This window comes from Triticum dicoccoides, chromosome 1B (genome assembly GCF_002162155.2).
Source record: "Triticum dicoccoides isolate Atlit2015 ecotype Zavitan chromosome 1B, WEW_v2.0, whole genome shotgun sequence".
NCBI classification, from domain to species: Eukaryota; Viridiplantae; Streptophyta; class Magnoliopsida; order Poales; family Poaceae; genus Triticum; species Triticum dicoccoides.
This window is the reverse complement of record NC_041381.1, coordinates 558284904-558297559: the sequence shown is the minus strand read 5'-3', so window position 1 is coordinate 558297559 and position 12656 is coordinate 558284904. Positions and strand designations below refer to the sequence as shown.

The window sequence follows — 12656 nt, the reverse complement described above, 5'->3', positions numbered from 1 at the left end:
ATTGATGATCTTGTTTTGTTAAAAAGAATTAAAAAAATTATATTTCTTATAAGGTAATGTTTTACTAAAGGAAACGTTAACTAGGGCGGTTTTCTTTGCAATTCACAGGGCAACTACGATGGCCTAGTGGTTATGGCGTTAAGCCGTGAATGTTGAGTTCAAATAATTTTTTCAAATTAAGTGATGCAATAGATTTCTGCAATGAAATAGCGCTGCGTCCTTTGTTATTAAGCCTTTGCCTCTGAACTAATCATGGAAGGCAAGTAGCTTGGTTGGTTTGTGGTACCTGTGCGCGAACCCCACGTGGTAAGTTCAAAACCTGCAAATAGCAATACTTTTTGCGTTTTCTTTTCTGAGCTTTTGCGTTCGAGAATCTTGGCGTTTCATGGGCCGGCCTAGCGCGGGGCGCTGCAGTCGCCTGCATCGCCGTATAGGAGCTCTGTGGCCGCAGCCTCCGATGTTGCTTGCTCCGCATGGACGTCCGCGTGTACCACACACCGATCGAATTGATTCGATCTCGATGGGAATTCAGCTGCTACACGTCCCGCCGCCGCTTCATGCACGCGATGTTGCCTGTGTGCTCGCCCGACCAATCTACCGATCGCCGTACGTCTCGACTCTCGACTGCTTGCATACTCGAATATGTGCTGCTTTTTTCAATCTTGCCCAGAACTAAGCCAAAGTACATTACCCTCATCAAGGACATGTACAATAATGTTGTGACAAGTGTTCGAACAAGTGATGTCGACACTGATGACTTCCCGATTAAGATAGGACTGCATCAGGGGTCAGCTTTGAGCCCTTATCTTTTTGCATTGGTGATGGATGAGGTCACAAGGGGTATACAAGGAGATATCCCATGGTGTATGCTCTTTGCGGATGATGTGGTGCTAGTTGACGATAGTCGGACGGGGGTAAATAGAAAGTTAGAGTTATGGAGACAAACCTTGGAATCGAAAGGGTTTAGGCTTAGTAGAACTAAAACCGAGTACATGATGTGCGGTTTCAGTACTACTAGCTGTGAGGAGGAGGAGGTTAGCCTTGATGGCCAGGTGGTACCTCGGAAGGACACCTTTCGGTATTTGGGGTCAATGTTGCAGGAGGATGGGGGTATTGATGAAGATGTGAACCATCGAATCAAAGCCGGATGGATGAAGTGGCGCCAAGCTTCTGGCATTCTCTGTGACAAGAGAGTGCCACAAAAGCTAAAAGGCAAGTTCTACAGGACGGCGGTTCGACCCGCAATGTTGTATGGCGCGGAGTGTTGGCCGACTAAAAGGCGACATGTTCAATAGTTAGGTGTGGCGGAGATGCATATGTTGAGATGGATGTGTGGCCACACGAGGAAGGATCGAGTCCGGAATGATGATATACGAGATAGAGTTGGGGTAGCACCAATTGAGGAGAAGCTTGTCCAACATCGTTTGAGATGATTTGGCCATATTCAGCGCAGGCCTCCAGAAGCTCCAGTGCATAGCGGACGGCTAAAGTGTGCGGAGAATGTCAAGAGAGGGCGGGGTCGACCGATTTTGACATGGAAGGAGTCCGTTAAGAGAGACCTGAAGGATTGGAGTATCGGCAAAGAGCTAGCTATGGACAGGGGTGCGTGGAAGCTTGCTATCCATGTGCCAGAGCCATGAGTTGGTTGCGAGATCTTATGGGTTTCACCTCTAGCCTACCCCAACTTGCTTGGGACTAAAGGCTTTGTTGTTGTTGTTGTTGTTTGTTGCCCAGAACTACGCCCCAGCCGGCTGCATCTCAGACTCGATACTTCCTCTAGATAAATGATCCATAGCCTCCTCGAAACCTTGCTCTGATACCACTTCATAGAATTAATTCGAGGCCACTGTCGATCTACCGAGGACCAAACAATCACACAAGCATGACACCGAGATTTGGTCACGAGGTTCACCGATATGATTACATCCCCGGGGCCTGACTACGAGCGCTCCTCCCCATGACACCGCTACAATACCGCACCCTGGCCGCCCGGGCGCCGGCACAGGTCGCCGGTCCCCCCACGTGCTTGTGCTATTATGTTGGCATATGTTACATCGTGTGTCTACCCCCGCTATATATGAGAGGCTTAGGATACAAGTGTCCTATTTGGACACGACTCCATATCCTATCTAAACACAATACAACTACAAATCCAATTGTAACCTACCTTGTACACTATGTTCGACACAACTCTAACACTCAAAATAAGTTGTTCTAGGTATTTGTCAGATTGCTTTCTCAATAAAAGTTTAGAATTATCGTCCTCAACTTTTCTATTACATGCTAGCACTTTTTCATACTCTAATCTTGATTGAGTAATGTTAGATTTGCTTTTTTTTTTGAGGGACAGGCTCAACCTGTAATTAAATTACTACAGAAGAGATGTTACAATCCTTGAGGGAGTTCCGTAGGTGTACAGGAACATCTCCGAACGTCTAGAGATCTCCATTACTTCTAGCAAAAGCGGCCAGCTCATGGGCCATTTTGTTGCTGGTTCGTCTCACAGCCTTAACAGTTGATCTTCTGGAACAATTCATCTGATCCCAGGTATCTATAACTAAGGGGAAGAGTGCAGACTGATTGTTTGATTTGCAGTTCAGGGCAGCAGGGATGGACGAGCAGTCCGTCTCCACACAAAGTGGCCCTCTGTAGACATTGCCTAACACTGAGAGGCCATGCAGCACAGCGGCAAGCTCGGCTTCTTCCGGGTCTCTGCACGACGGCAAGCGTTGTCCACCTGAGACAGCAACTTGACCAGTCCAGTTTCTGACGATAAAACCCGCTGTGGTTTCCCCCGTATCCTGAATGAATGATGCATCAGTGTTTAACTTCCAGAAACCTGCTGCCGGTGGCTCCCACAGACCTCCTGTTGCTTGCAGATTTGCTTCGTATACAATGTCGAACATAATCTTACATATTTCTCCCCAAAATTTTGTCCTGGCACAAAATGTAGTCTTCGGTCTTTCTACGATCATTACCATAACAGTACTCTCTTGTATGGCCTCTCTATTTTTTGCACAGCCAATCTGAATATTGTCAAGGCACTGCATGTTGCTTGCATTTTACTCTTTTTCGAGTTGAGGGACGAAGGTTGCACCAAAGAAATGTTCAAGGACGAAAGCCACACTTCGCGATAAGTTGAAGGACGATAAATACACTTTACTCTTTTTCTTTTTGAGTTGTGTTATATTGTTTTAATATCTATTTTGGAATTAATGAGGCCATAAAAGATATTTTCCCCATATACTACTTCCACAAATGCAATATGTGTGTGCTCCGTCCGCCATTATAACTCGAAAGAGGCCTCCACCGTGCCTTACCATTCTCAACAACTACCAGCACCACAACAACAACATTGCTTCAGTCATACCTCTGTGTTCTTACAACCATATGCTCATTGTTTGCTCAACCCCAGATCACTTTCTTCTAAGCTCTCAGCTGGTAATACAATATTCAGTAGCAAGAAACCCAAGAAATATAATTTATTTGTGTAATCAAGAATTCAAGGTATACACATGGCAGCGAGCGAAGAAAAGCAAACGAAAATCAGTCTTCCAAGAACATATATGTCAGCACTAGGGAAACACAGGTATACTACTGCAGACAGTGTTCGCTTAGCAGATTAGCTCTACAATTTAACGGAACCATGGATTTCATGCTCCTTACGTATTTCTAACTTTCATATATGGGACTTCCATTTTGTGTGGGTAGACTTATAAGTTGAGACTGGATTTTCAGCACTCGGGTGCCCCTACACTCTTTATGAACAGTAAATTCAAAACAAATTGAAAAAAAATAAAAAAAATCTGAAACTTTCGGACTTCAAACATAATCAAACTTCCGGTCTTGCAAAGTTTCAGCTCAAAATAACAATCGAGGAGCCCTCACCTAAACAAGCAAAATCATTGTTCAAAGTTTATGTACACTTTTGAGCAGTGAATTCCTTTTTTTTTTGTGAGGGCTCCATGAAGGTTATTTGTTCCTGAAACTTTGCAAGAACATCAAATCTTTGATCCCTGAAAGTTTCACATTTTTTTTTGATTTTTTTACAAATTTACTGTTCATGAGGGTGTAGGGGCACCCGGGTGTTGTTACACCTTTCTCTTATAAGTTTGACAGGAAAGAAATGTTTGTCGTTTTCCATTCCAAGTTGCAACATGGCATTAGTTTTCCTAGAGTAACTGGAAGTCAAGATTCCTAGAATTTGTATTACTATCTATCTGATAAACATACCACATATTTAACATGATCCATTCTCTCTTTAGGAATTTGTTTGCTTACACTCAATGTTTCACTTCATCTAATTTCCTGTTTGGTTTTAAATAGTCGGTACTTTAAATGTAATTTGAGGTTCTGCATTACCTATACAAAGATAGAAAAATACTAGAAAATAAGTGATCACTTCTTTGCAGTTTGTAGATCTAGCAGATTCTAGAGTGGTATCTACATCTAGACCTGATATTTGGGGATGATGTAAACAATTTTCTCTTTCAAATTTAAGTAGTTCATGTCAGTTATTTGAATGACCACGGACTAATGTATTTCCATTTGCATTGTCGAGGCTGTCAAGATTTGGAGTTCTTATACTGCGCCTAGTACCTTTTAACTATGGCGGACATCTTTCCAAAAGCTCTATATATTTCACTAAAACCACACATAATTCTCATTCCAAACTATCATTGCACACGTTTGTTTAGCTTGCATGGTTCATATGAAATAAAATAAAACACTAATGTGTATAATTTAAACTTTTCATGCAAATGTGTGTCGCCAAAGTAGAGTTTGAAAGTGATCGATTTGGAGATATGCGGGAACTTTTGGGGGAAAGATCCAACACCTAACACAAGTCAAGTACTGATATTATTCAAGGTTAATTCACCACCGAACTTTGGCTTATGAGAAACACCATGGTCAGTATAATAATGCTTTCTTCTTCAACAGATTCAAGGTCCACCCGAGCAAAGAAAAGATAAGGAGGGCACACAACAAATACTTCAAAATTTACATGTGATATAAATTATTATATGATATGCATTGACATCATGTCTTCGGTCCTAGCAGTGCCACTACCTCGCTAATGTTTACTTTATTGATCTTTACAAAGATTGGAGGTCACTGATTTTTTTTCACAAAAAAGAATGTTGACGACCTAACTCATCATGTTGCATTTGTTCTATCTATTTGTCAAAGAAAGAAGAAAGCAGCCACTCACAAACCATTCTATTAAAAAGCAGAAAAGGTGACACATTTTGTAAGAAAAAATCTAATAAAAATGTGGATCTTTCTTAATGTTAAACGGACAAATCAATAGGTCCAATGGAATAACAAAATCAAATTGCCATATCTCACAATATGAGGGCATGGTAAGAGCCAAGTAATGCAAAAAAAATTGATTAAAAAGGCCAGATGTGATGAGTTTGTATGAGTTATTGGAGTTAGTGTAATAAATATGTAGGCCCTGTGGATTTAAAGCCGATCATACAAATGTTCAAGTGGCTTGATATAGTATCACATAAATCATCTCCCTCTAGATGCAGTGTGCTCCACGGGACGTCGAAGGATTTATATATATTTGGTAAAGAACATAGGTTTTACATGATTCATCTCATGTAGTTCCAAGTTAATGCTCAACACAAATAAACAGATTGCATGTTATTCAATGCCTTTCTGGTTACACCGTTATATTTCATTTATTGTGTTATGGGAGATGGACTACTATCTTATAGTTGATTGACACACTTAATTATTGGTCTAATATCACATAAATCATCCCCATCCAAATGCAGCGAGCTCCACGGGACCTTGAACGTTTTATACCCGGCAAAGAACATAGGTTATACATGGATTATCTCATGTAGTTCCTAAGTAATGCTCAACGCAAATAAATAGATTGCTTGTTATTCAATGCGCCTTCGTAGTTATAATAACATTATATTTCATTCATTGTGTTATGGGACATGGAATACTATCTTAGTTGATTGCCACTAAATAGGTACAATGCCATCATTTGCATTGAAATTATTGGGATGTGAAGTTGTGAGCATCACTAAAAAAGGTGGTTTATGGTGAATGTTGACATAACATAGACGACAGGGCTCGCAAAACGGAGCAATTGAGATACGAGCGAGAGAAAGATGTGCACACTAGAGGAACTGAGATAGAAGCAAGATAAAACAACAAGATGAAGACAACAAATTCTTTGTTGATCCACTTTTCAGACGCATGCAGAAGGCCACATATGTTATACGTGAATTGTAATTCTTCATTTCAAGGTAGCCATGGAAGCCGAAATAGTTGCCATACAACAAAAACTTTTCCCTTACATATGTGTTCCCAAGTTTATGTTTTCTATTTGTATGCTCTTCATTGTATCTTATTTTCACCTTTGATGGGGCCAAATTGGACAAATTGTAAAAAAATAAATAGTACATTTTAAGCTAAAAAATTAACATACTATATATCCTGTAAAACAGAATAGCTTTCACGATGATATTCATTACAACAGCATAATATGACATGACATCTCTAAATTGCACTACAATATCATTTCTTTGAGAACAAATAAAGATGATGCCCGCGCAATTGTGTGTGCCACTATGCTAGTTTAGATAAAATTACTTGAACACAACATTTTTATTCTTATAGAGAAGAGATGAGTCATATGATGCATAAGAGTCAAGTTTGCAAGGACGAGCTTCTTTGTTTAGCTTTTGACTTCTAAACATTTCATGTTGTAGGTAGGTCTATGGTCTAAACTTCTCGAACATATAACTTCAGTAAACTATATTTTATCTCTTTTTTTCTAGTTTCGTGGCATAACATACCTATACACTTCATCTGATTAATCACTGGATTTGTAAACTATATACATCCTTTTTGCAGGTTTAATAGACCCCTCACATACACAGCAACCAAGAAACACTCTAATTCTAAAAAAAGGCATAGCACCAAAGCTTCTTCCCTAGAACTGAACTATACTCCCTTTGCTCCAAAATATAAGATATACATTAATTTTTCTTTAAGTCGAACATTTCCATGTTCGATCAAGTTTATATAAAAAATATTAACATCTACAATAGTAAATAAACAAAATATGAAAGTATATTTCATGATCAATCAAATGATATTTATTTGGTATTGGATGTTGATATTTTCCAATAGGCTCGGTCAAACATGAAAGAAATAGTTTATAAACTTTTACTTTTCAAAAAATATTAATAGACCTTATATTCTGGAACCAGGGGAGTATCAAATAATATGAAAATTAATACACCATATATTTTGGAACAGAGGGAGTGCAAAATAATATGAGCGCACGGCACCTCCACTGCTTTGCCGCTTGCCGTGTGGAAACCCTCTTACCCTTCAGCAGCGGTTCCGCAAACACAAGAAAACATAGTCGAAACATGCCTCAAACAGCGGCAGAACTTCACTAATAATCTATATCTGCTTCACGAGAATCAGTTTAACTACGTCTTATTTATTCACTTGACAGTAATGAGCTGAAGTTAGGATGCAAATTTCTACGTTGCCCAATAAAGAGATGCAAGCTAATTACCGAGGTTCTTGCCCCATTTATATATAGAACACCAATGGTGAGACGCAGATACAAACACGCACACATAGGTTCACAGTACCGAAAATAAAAAGGCAAGGTTTCAGCTGGGGGCATCAACACACATGCATGCCCACTAAAAGTAGATTGTTTCAAGGCGGATATAAGTAGCCATAAGGATGCAAGTTAATTTAATTATCTCCTATTTTATTCACTTGACAGAGATGACCTGAAGTTAGGATGCAAATTTCTACATTGCCCAATAAAGAAATGCAAGTCCAATCATGTGAAACTTAGGAATGTGCAAATTCACTGGTATTACAGATATTAACTGGCAGCCCCACTGTCAGCATTGTACCCTTGGATATAACTAAAAGAGGAAATGCTAGTGTTTCAATTTTGAAAATGAAATAGCATCCCATGATCCCAATTATTATTGAGATTGACCTTAGTCACCACTGCATACATAGAACCCGAATGAAAATCTTGATCTTAAAATAGTCAAAACACACATAGGAGGAACTACATGCATTTTTTGGCAAGACAAGAAAAAGTACCAAAATTCAAGCCAAGAAAATCAAGATCTCAAGAGGTATCTGCTCTCCAATGTCTAAAATTGCTATTGCCGACATCCTCAATCCTAGAACTAGAAGGAAAGCTTCCTGTGTAATTATACAACGATAAACTATTCTGTTGCTACTTGTTCCCAAATCACCACAACCTCTACTCGGAAGTACAGACACTTGCACGATATTCTGCAAGTTCTGCCAACCAACATCATGGAAACATATTCACTCATCTTTTCCCATTACCAACATGTGCAAAAAATAATTGGGCCAAAAAAAGCATGTGCATATTTTCGGCTTAACTAATTTGATGCATAGGGAGAAAGCAGCATGGGAAGTATTTGTTGTGCCCCAGTAGAGATTTAATTAGTCGACATCATTGTATATATGTAATTGCAAACTATAAATATATTGGGCAAGAAATAATAGGTAATTCTTGGAATAACAAATAGACCAGTATGGATGCAGTCTCCAAACATCAAAATAGAGATGAAACTATATTTTGATACCTCATGAGGAAAGAAGAGTTCAAGTGCCTGCCTTGCATTACTTGTCCAAAGCATTCAAATGAAACAAAATAACCGCTGGATTATTATTGGTAGGTCTGCAGAAATGCAATGAACTATCATTGCTAAAATACTTGGCATCACTCAGCTAAGGTGGCGAGGGCATGGAAATCAGCTCCATCACAAGAGAAGGAAAGCTCTTATACAAATGCTTGAAGCCATCAGTGGACACGACTGCCCTCCGACGTGCCGGGCAGCTGAGAAAATCAAAGCATGCCTTCTTCAGCCCATTGCAATGGTACTTCTCAGCAAGTGCCAGGATGGTCGGAACAGAGTCTATTTTGATGTGCTCACATAATTTTTCCTCACAAATCAGCTTTAGCCTCTCCATATCATACATGTCGGCCGCAACGAGCAGATGCGGGTACATGGCTTCTTCATCTTCTTTTTCTGTCTCTAGCAACGAATCAGTGTAGGCAAAGTAGAGCAATGCCTTGAACACCTGTGCCTCCATGTCATCTATGCGTATGACACTGGCTGTGTTGCCCTCTTTCATAGCACCAAAGAGCTCCACATTGAAGACTGACGACCGGGACGCAAGCACGCAACGGTGTGCCGCAATCGACTCACCGCCTACCTCAAACACAACGTCGGCGCCCTTGCCGGTCTTGAGGAGATCACCGAGGTGCTGGTTCAGCTGAGGTGGGGGCACAGTGACAAACTTTGGAGCTCTGGCCTCTTTGGTGCAGATGTCCTGGACGACGACGATCTCACACCTGATTGTGAAAGAATCGTCCTTGAGATACTCCGACTTCTCCAAATCCTCCCTCTTGATGAACTTCCGATAGCCCCGCATTTGCTCACCACCAAAAACACTTACAGGTGTGCATGCCCACGGCCACGGCAGTCGCTTCTCAGGCACCTTGGCGAAACCAATAGTGAACATCGCCTTCACATCCTCGGTTGCAATTTCATCGAGCTTGAGGTAAATTGATATATAACCCGCTGTTTGGGAGTCCATGCCATTGGGGTAATAGTTGATGCGCCAGCAACGGCCGCCGACGGAGAATTGGCTGGATTGGAGGAACTCACCCGTGGGGGTCACCTTGGTGCACCAGTAACCGTCGATCTTGAGGGTATGATACCCTCTCGCCGAGGTGCCGACGATGGCGGAGGCGGATCCCGATGGCTTGCCGGCGGCGGCGATTGCGGACGACATGGCAACCTGCTCTGAGAAATGGGGGGTTGGGAACTTTCTGGGGAGAGTGGTCACCGCCGCTAGTCCTGTGACTCCTGTCGCAGGGTTTCCTTTTTGAGAAGCTGTCCTAGGGTTTCTGCTGACTGCGGGGAATTTCGGAGAAACCGAGGTACAAGAGCATTGTTGGGCCGCCTGGGCTCTCTCGAGAAGGTTCGACTTTTTTCTTCTCGTGGGCTATTTTAGCATTGTTAGGCCCATAGAGAGTTCTAACCTAGCCTGGCAAGTACAATGGTTCGCCCAAAAAAGAAAAACCCCTAAAAAACCCAAAAAAGAAAATGGTTCTCTCTAAAAATAATAATTTCAAAATAAGTGTTCTAAATAAAGGGACAAGGTACAGTGCTTTGCATTCGCAGGGGATCGATGTCGCTTGATCTAGCCGATTGGCGCTTCGGTCTCAGTTGTAATTGTGCAAGCGGTTAAGGAGTCGAAGTGATATATACGGTCAATAGTTCTTTTTTTCCTTAAATGATAAGTGTCACACGGGTGGCATGGAGCACTCCAGCCCTGACGTTTTTTTTATAACTAAAGTTTCCATCCGGAAAAGAAAAAAAACCAAAAAAAAAGAAACTTATCATCCGAAAAAAAGTTGTCATGCTTGACAACTGCCATGTGTTTGTGCGACGCGTGTGGCACTTATCAGGGTTTTTTTTTGCCCCGGTCTTCTCTGCCAACCATATGACAATGAAGCAACATAATTTTCTGATTTGATACATATATATCATTGAGAGAGTGGATCCAAAACCTGATTCTTCTTTCTTTTTGCGGATAAAATCATGAATTACTCACACTCAAAAGTGTCCATACAATCAATCGCAGCAAGCTCAACAGCAACCTGGGGCTGGGCCTAACCAAGTCATAGTTCTGCCCTCTAAACAAGCAAACTTTGCTATGCTATCACTAATCTTATTTTGGCTACGATTTACATGAGTAATACATGATTCACGAAGAGACATAAAATATCTAATCTCCTTAACAAGCGACAAATAAATCGATCTATCAGCTTCATTTGCCTGGATCAATTTCCCTGTAATAATTGAGTCCATCTCGACCTCCACTGGCAGGTCACTTCTTTGAATAGCGAAAGACAAACCTTCCATGCACGCACATAGTTCAGCTTCAAGAGCATCTCGACAAGAAAAAAGCTGTCTACACGAAGTGAAAATGATGGCCCCTTGCCATCTCGTAGCAACATACCGGCTCCTGCCGAACCATCCTCCGCGTAAGAACCGTCAGAACTCAGCTTCACTCAACCAGCTTTGGGAGCAATCCACTTAGGACCTGCCTCACTCCTTATCACATGTGAAGGTCGATGAGCAATATCATATGTTATAATTGCCTTACACTTACTAGGGTCGGTGGATGGATCAATCTTAATACCAATAAGAGAGTCCAGGAACTCATCAAGAACGTTCTAGACACTTCCATGGGTGGCGGTGGTTTATGATGAACAACCTCATTGCGGATATGCTACACCCTCCATAATGTCATCAAAAGCATTTTTTTTGCGGGGTGTCATCAAAAGCATTGAACGCTCAATATCTGGCAACGGTTCAAGAGCCTGCAAAAGCCATTCGTCCCCATTGTTTTGCATGGTAGTTATAGAAGGGAGGGTCCATACCTGCGCCATAGAGTCCCATAGCATCTGTGCAAAAGTGCAGCGGCATAAAGTATGAAAACAGTCCTCTGTTCAGTCGCACAAACCGGACAAAAATCAGTAGTTTCCAGCCCCTGTTTGTGTTTATTCTGCCAGGTTGGTAAGGAATTTGTTGCTGCTCACCATGCAAAATTTCGTACTGATGGAGGTACATCCGAAGACCAAACGAACTTCCAGCAAGACCGACTCCCATCCGGATGAGAACTAGACCCAGTTGAAGTGTCTCTATGTGCTTCCTCAAAGCCATAATTGTATGTGCTTTTTACTGAAAAAAATACCGTACTTGCCCGGTCCCCATGCCAGCGTATCCTCCTCCAGTTGTGGCGACGCTCGGATTTTCATGATCTCATTAATATCAGACGGCAAGAAAAACTACTGTTGTAGCAAGGCCAGATTCCATGAGCCATTCTTATTAAGCAATTCTGAAATGTATCTTATATTCTGCACCTTCCTTGGACAGTGACAGGCTTGTAAGAATAAGGCCTAGGAATCCAATTATCACGCCATACTCGAATATTCCTTCCATTGCCCACTCTCCAAATCAAACCCTTTTTAAGAAGATCTAGTCCATAACTTATAGCTTGCCATGATGAGGATGCTTACTACGAAGACGTATCCTCGAGCTTGCCATGCGGGTAATACCTTGCTTTCAAAATTTGTGCACATAGACTGTTGGGCTTAGAGATCAATCTCCAAGCTTGTCGGGCTAATAAAGCTTGGTTAAATATACGAAAATCTCTGAAACCAACACCTCCTTTATTTTTTGGTTGCAGCAAATCATCCCATGTTCTTCAATGCACCTTCCTTTTGCCCTTAAAGGATACGTGGGGGATTTGATCTTACTATGCGCCACGTAATAGGCTTTACAACGTAGTAAGTTGAAAAAACATGCCACTATTGTGGAATTGTGGAGATCAATTCTACTAAATCTGTCCGATAAACGGACACTGGTTGGCCTGAACTTAGTAACTTGGCAAAATTTAGTCGAGAGTGTCACGGTATCACTTTGACTAATGAAGGAGCTACATTCACATGGAATTTACACACTACTGTTCTAAGCAGAAGCGTCCACGTCCGCACAACTAGTACAAGAACTTCGATGTTAACAGACACAATA

General features: G+C 41.4%; 1 protein-coding gene across 1 annotated transcript; it reads right to left on the bottom strand.

Annotated features, from left to right (window-relative positions):
* Nucleotides 1–8609: 8609 nt before the first annotated feature.
* On the bottom strand, nucleotides 8610–9899 carry LOC119308375 (BTB/POZ and MATH domain-containing protein 1-like). The gene has a single exon (XM_037584505.1). It carries the CDS (start codon nucleotides 9844–9846, stop codon nucleotides 8776–8778), a length of 1071 nt encoding a protein of 356 aa, XP_037440402.1. The 5' UTR covers nucleotides 9847–9899; the 3' UTR covers nucleotides 8610–8775.
* Between the last annotated feature and the right edge of the window lie 2757 nt (nucleotides 9900–12656).

Bases quoted from the DNA above. Each gene is read 5' to 3' on its own strand.
- LOC119308375 (XM_037584505.1), bottom strand. From the start codon at position 9,846: ATGTCGTCCGCAATCGCCGCCGCCGGCAAGCCATCGGGATCCGCCTCC.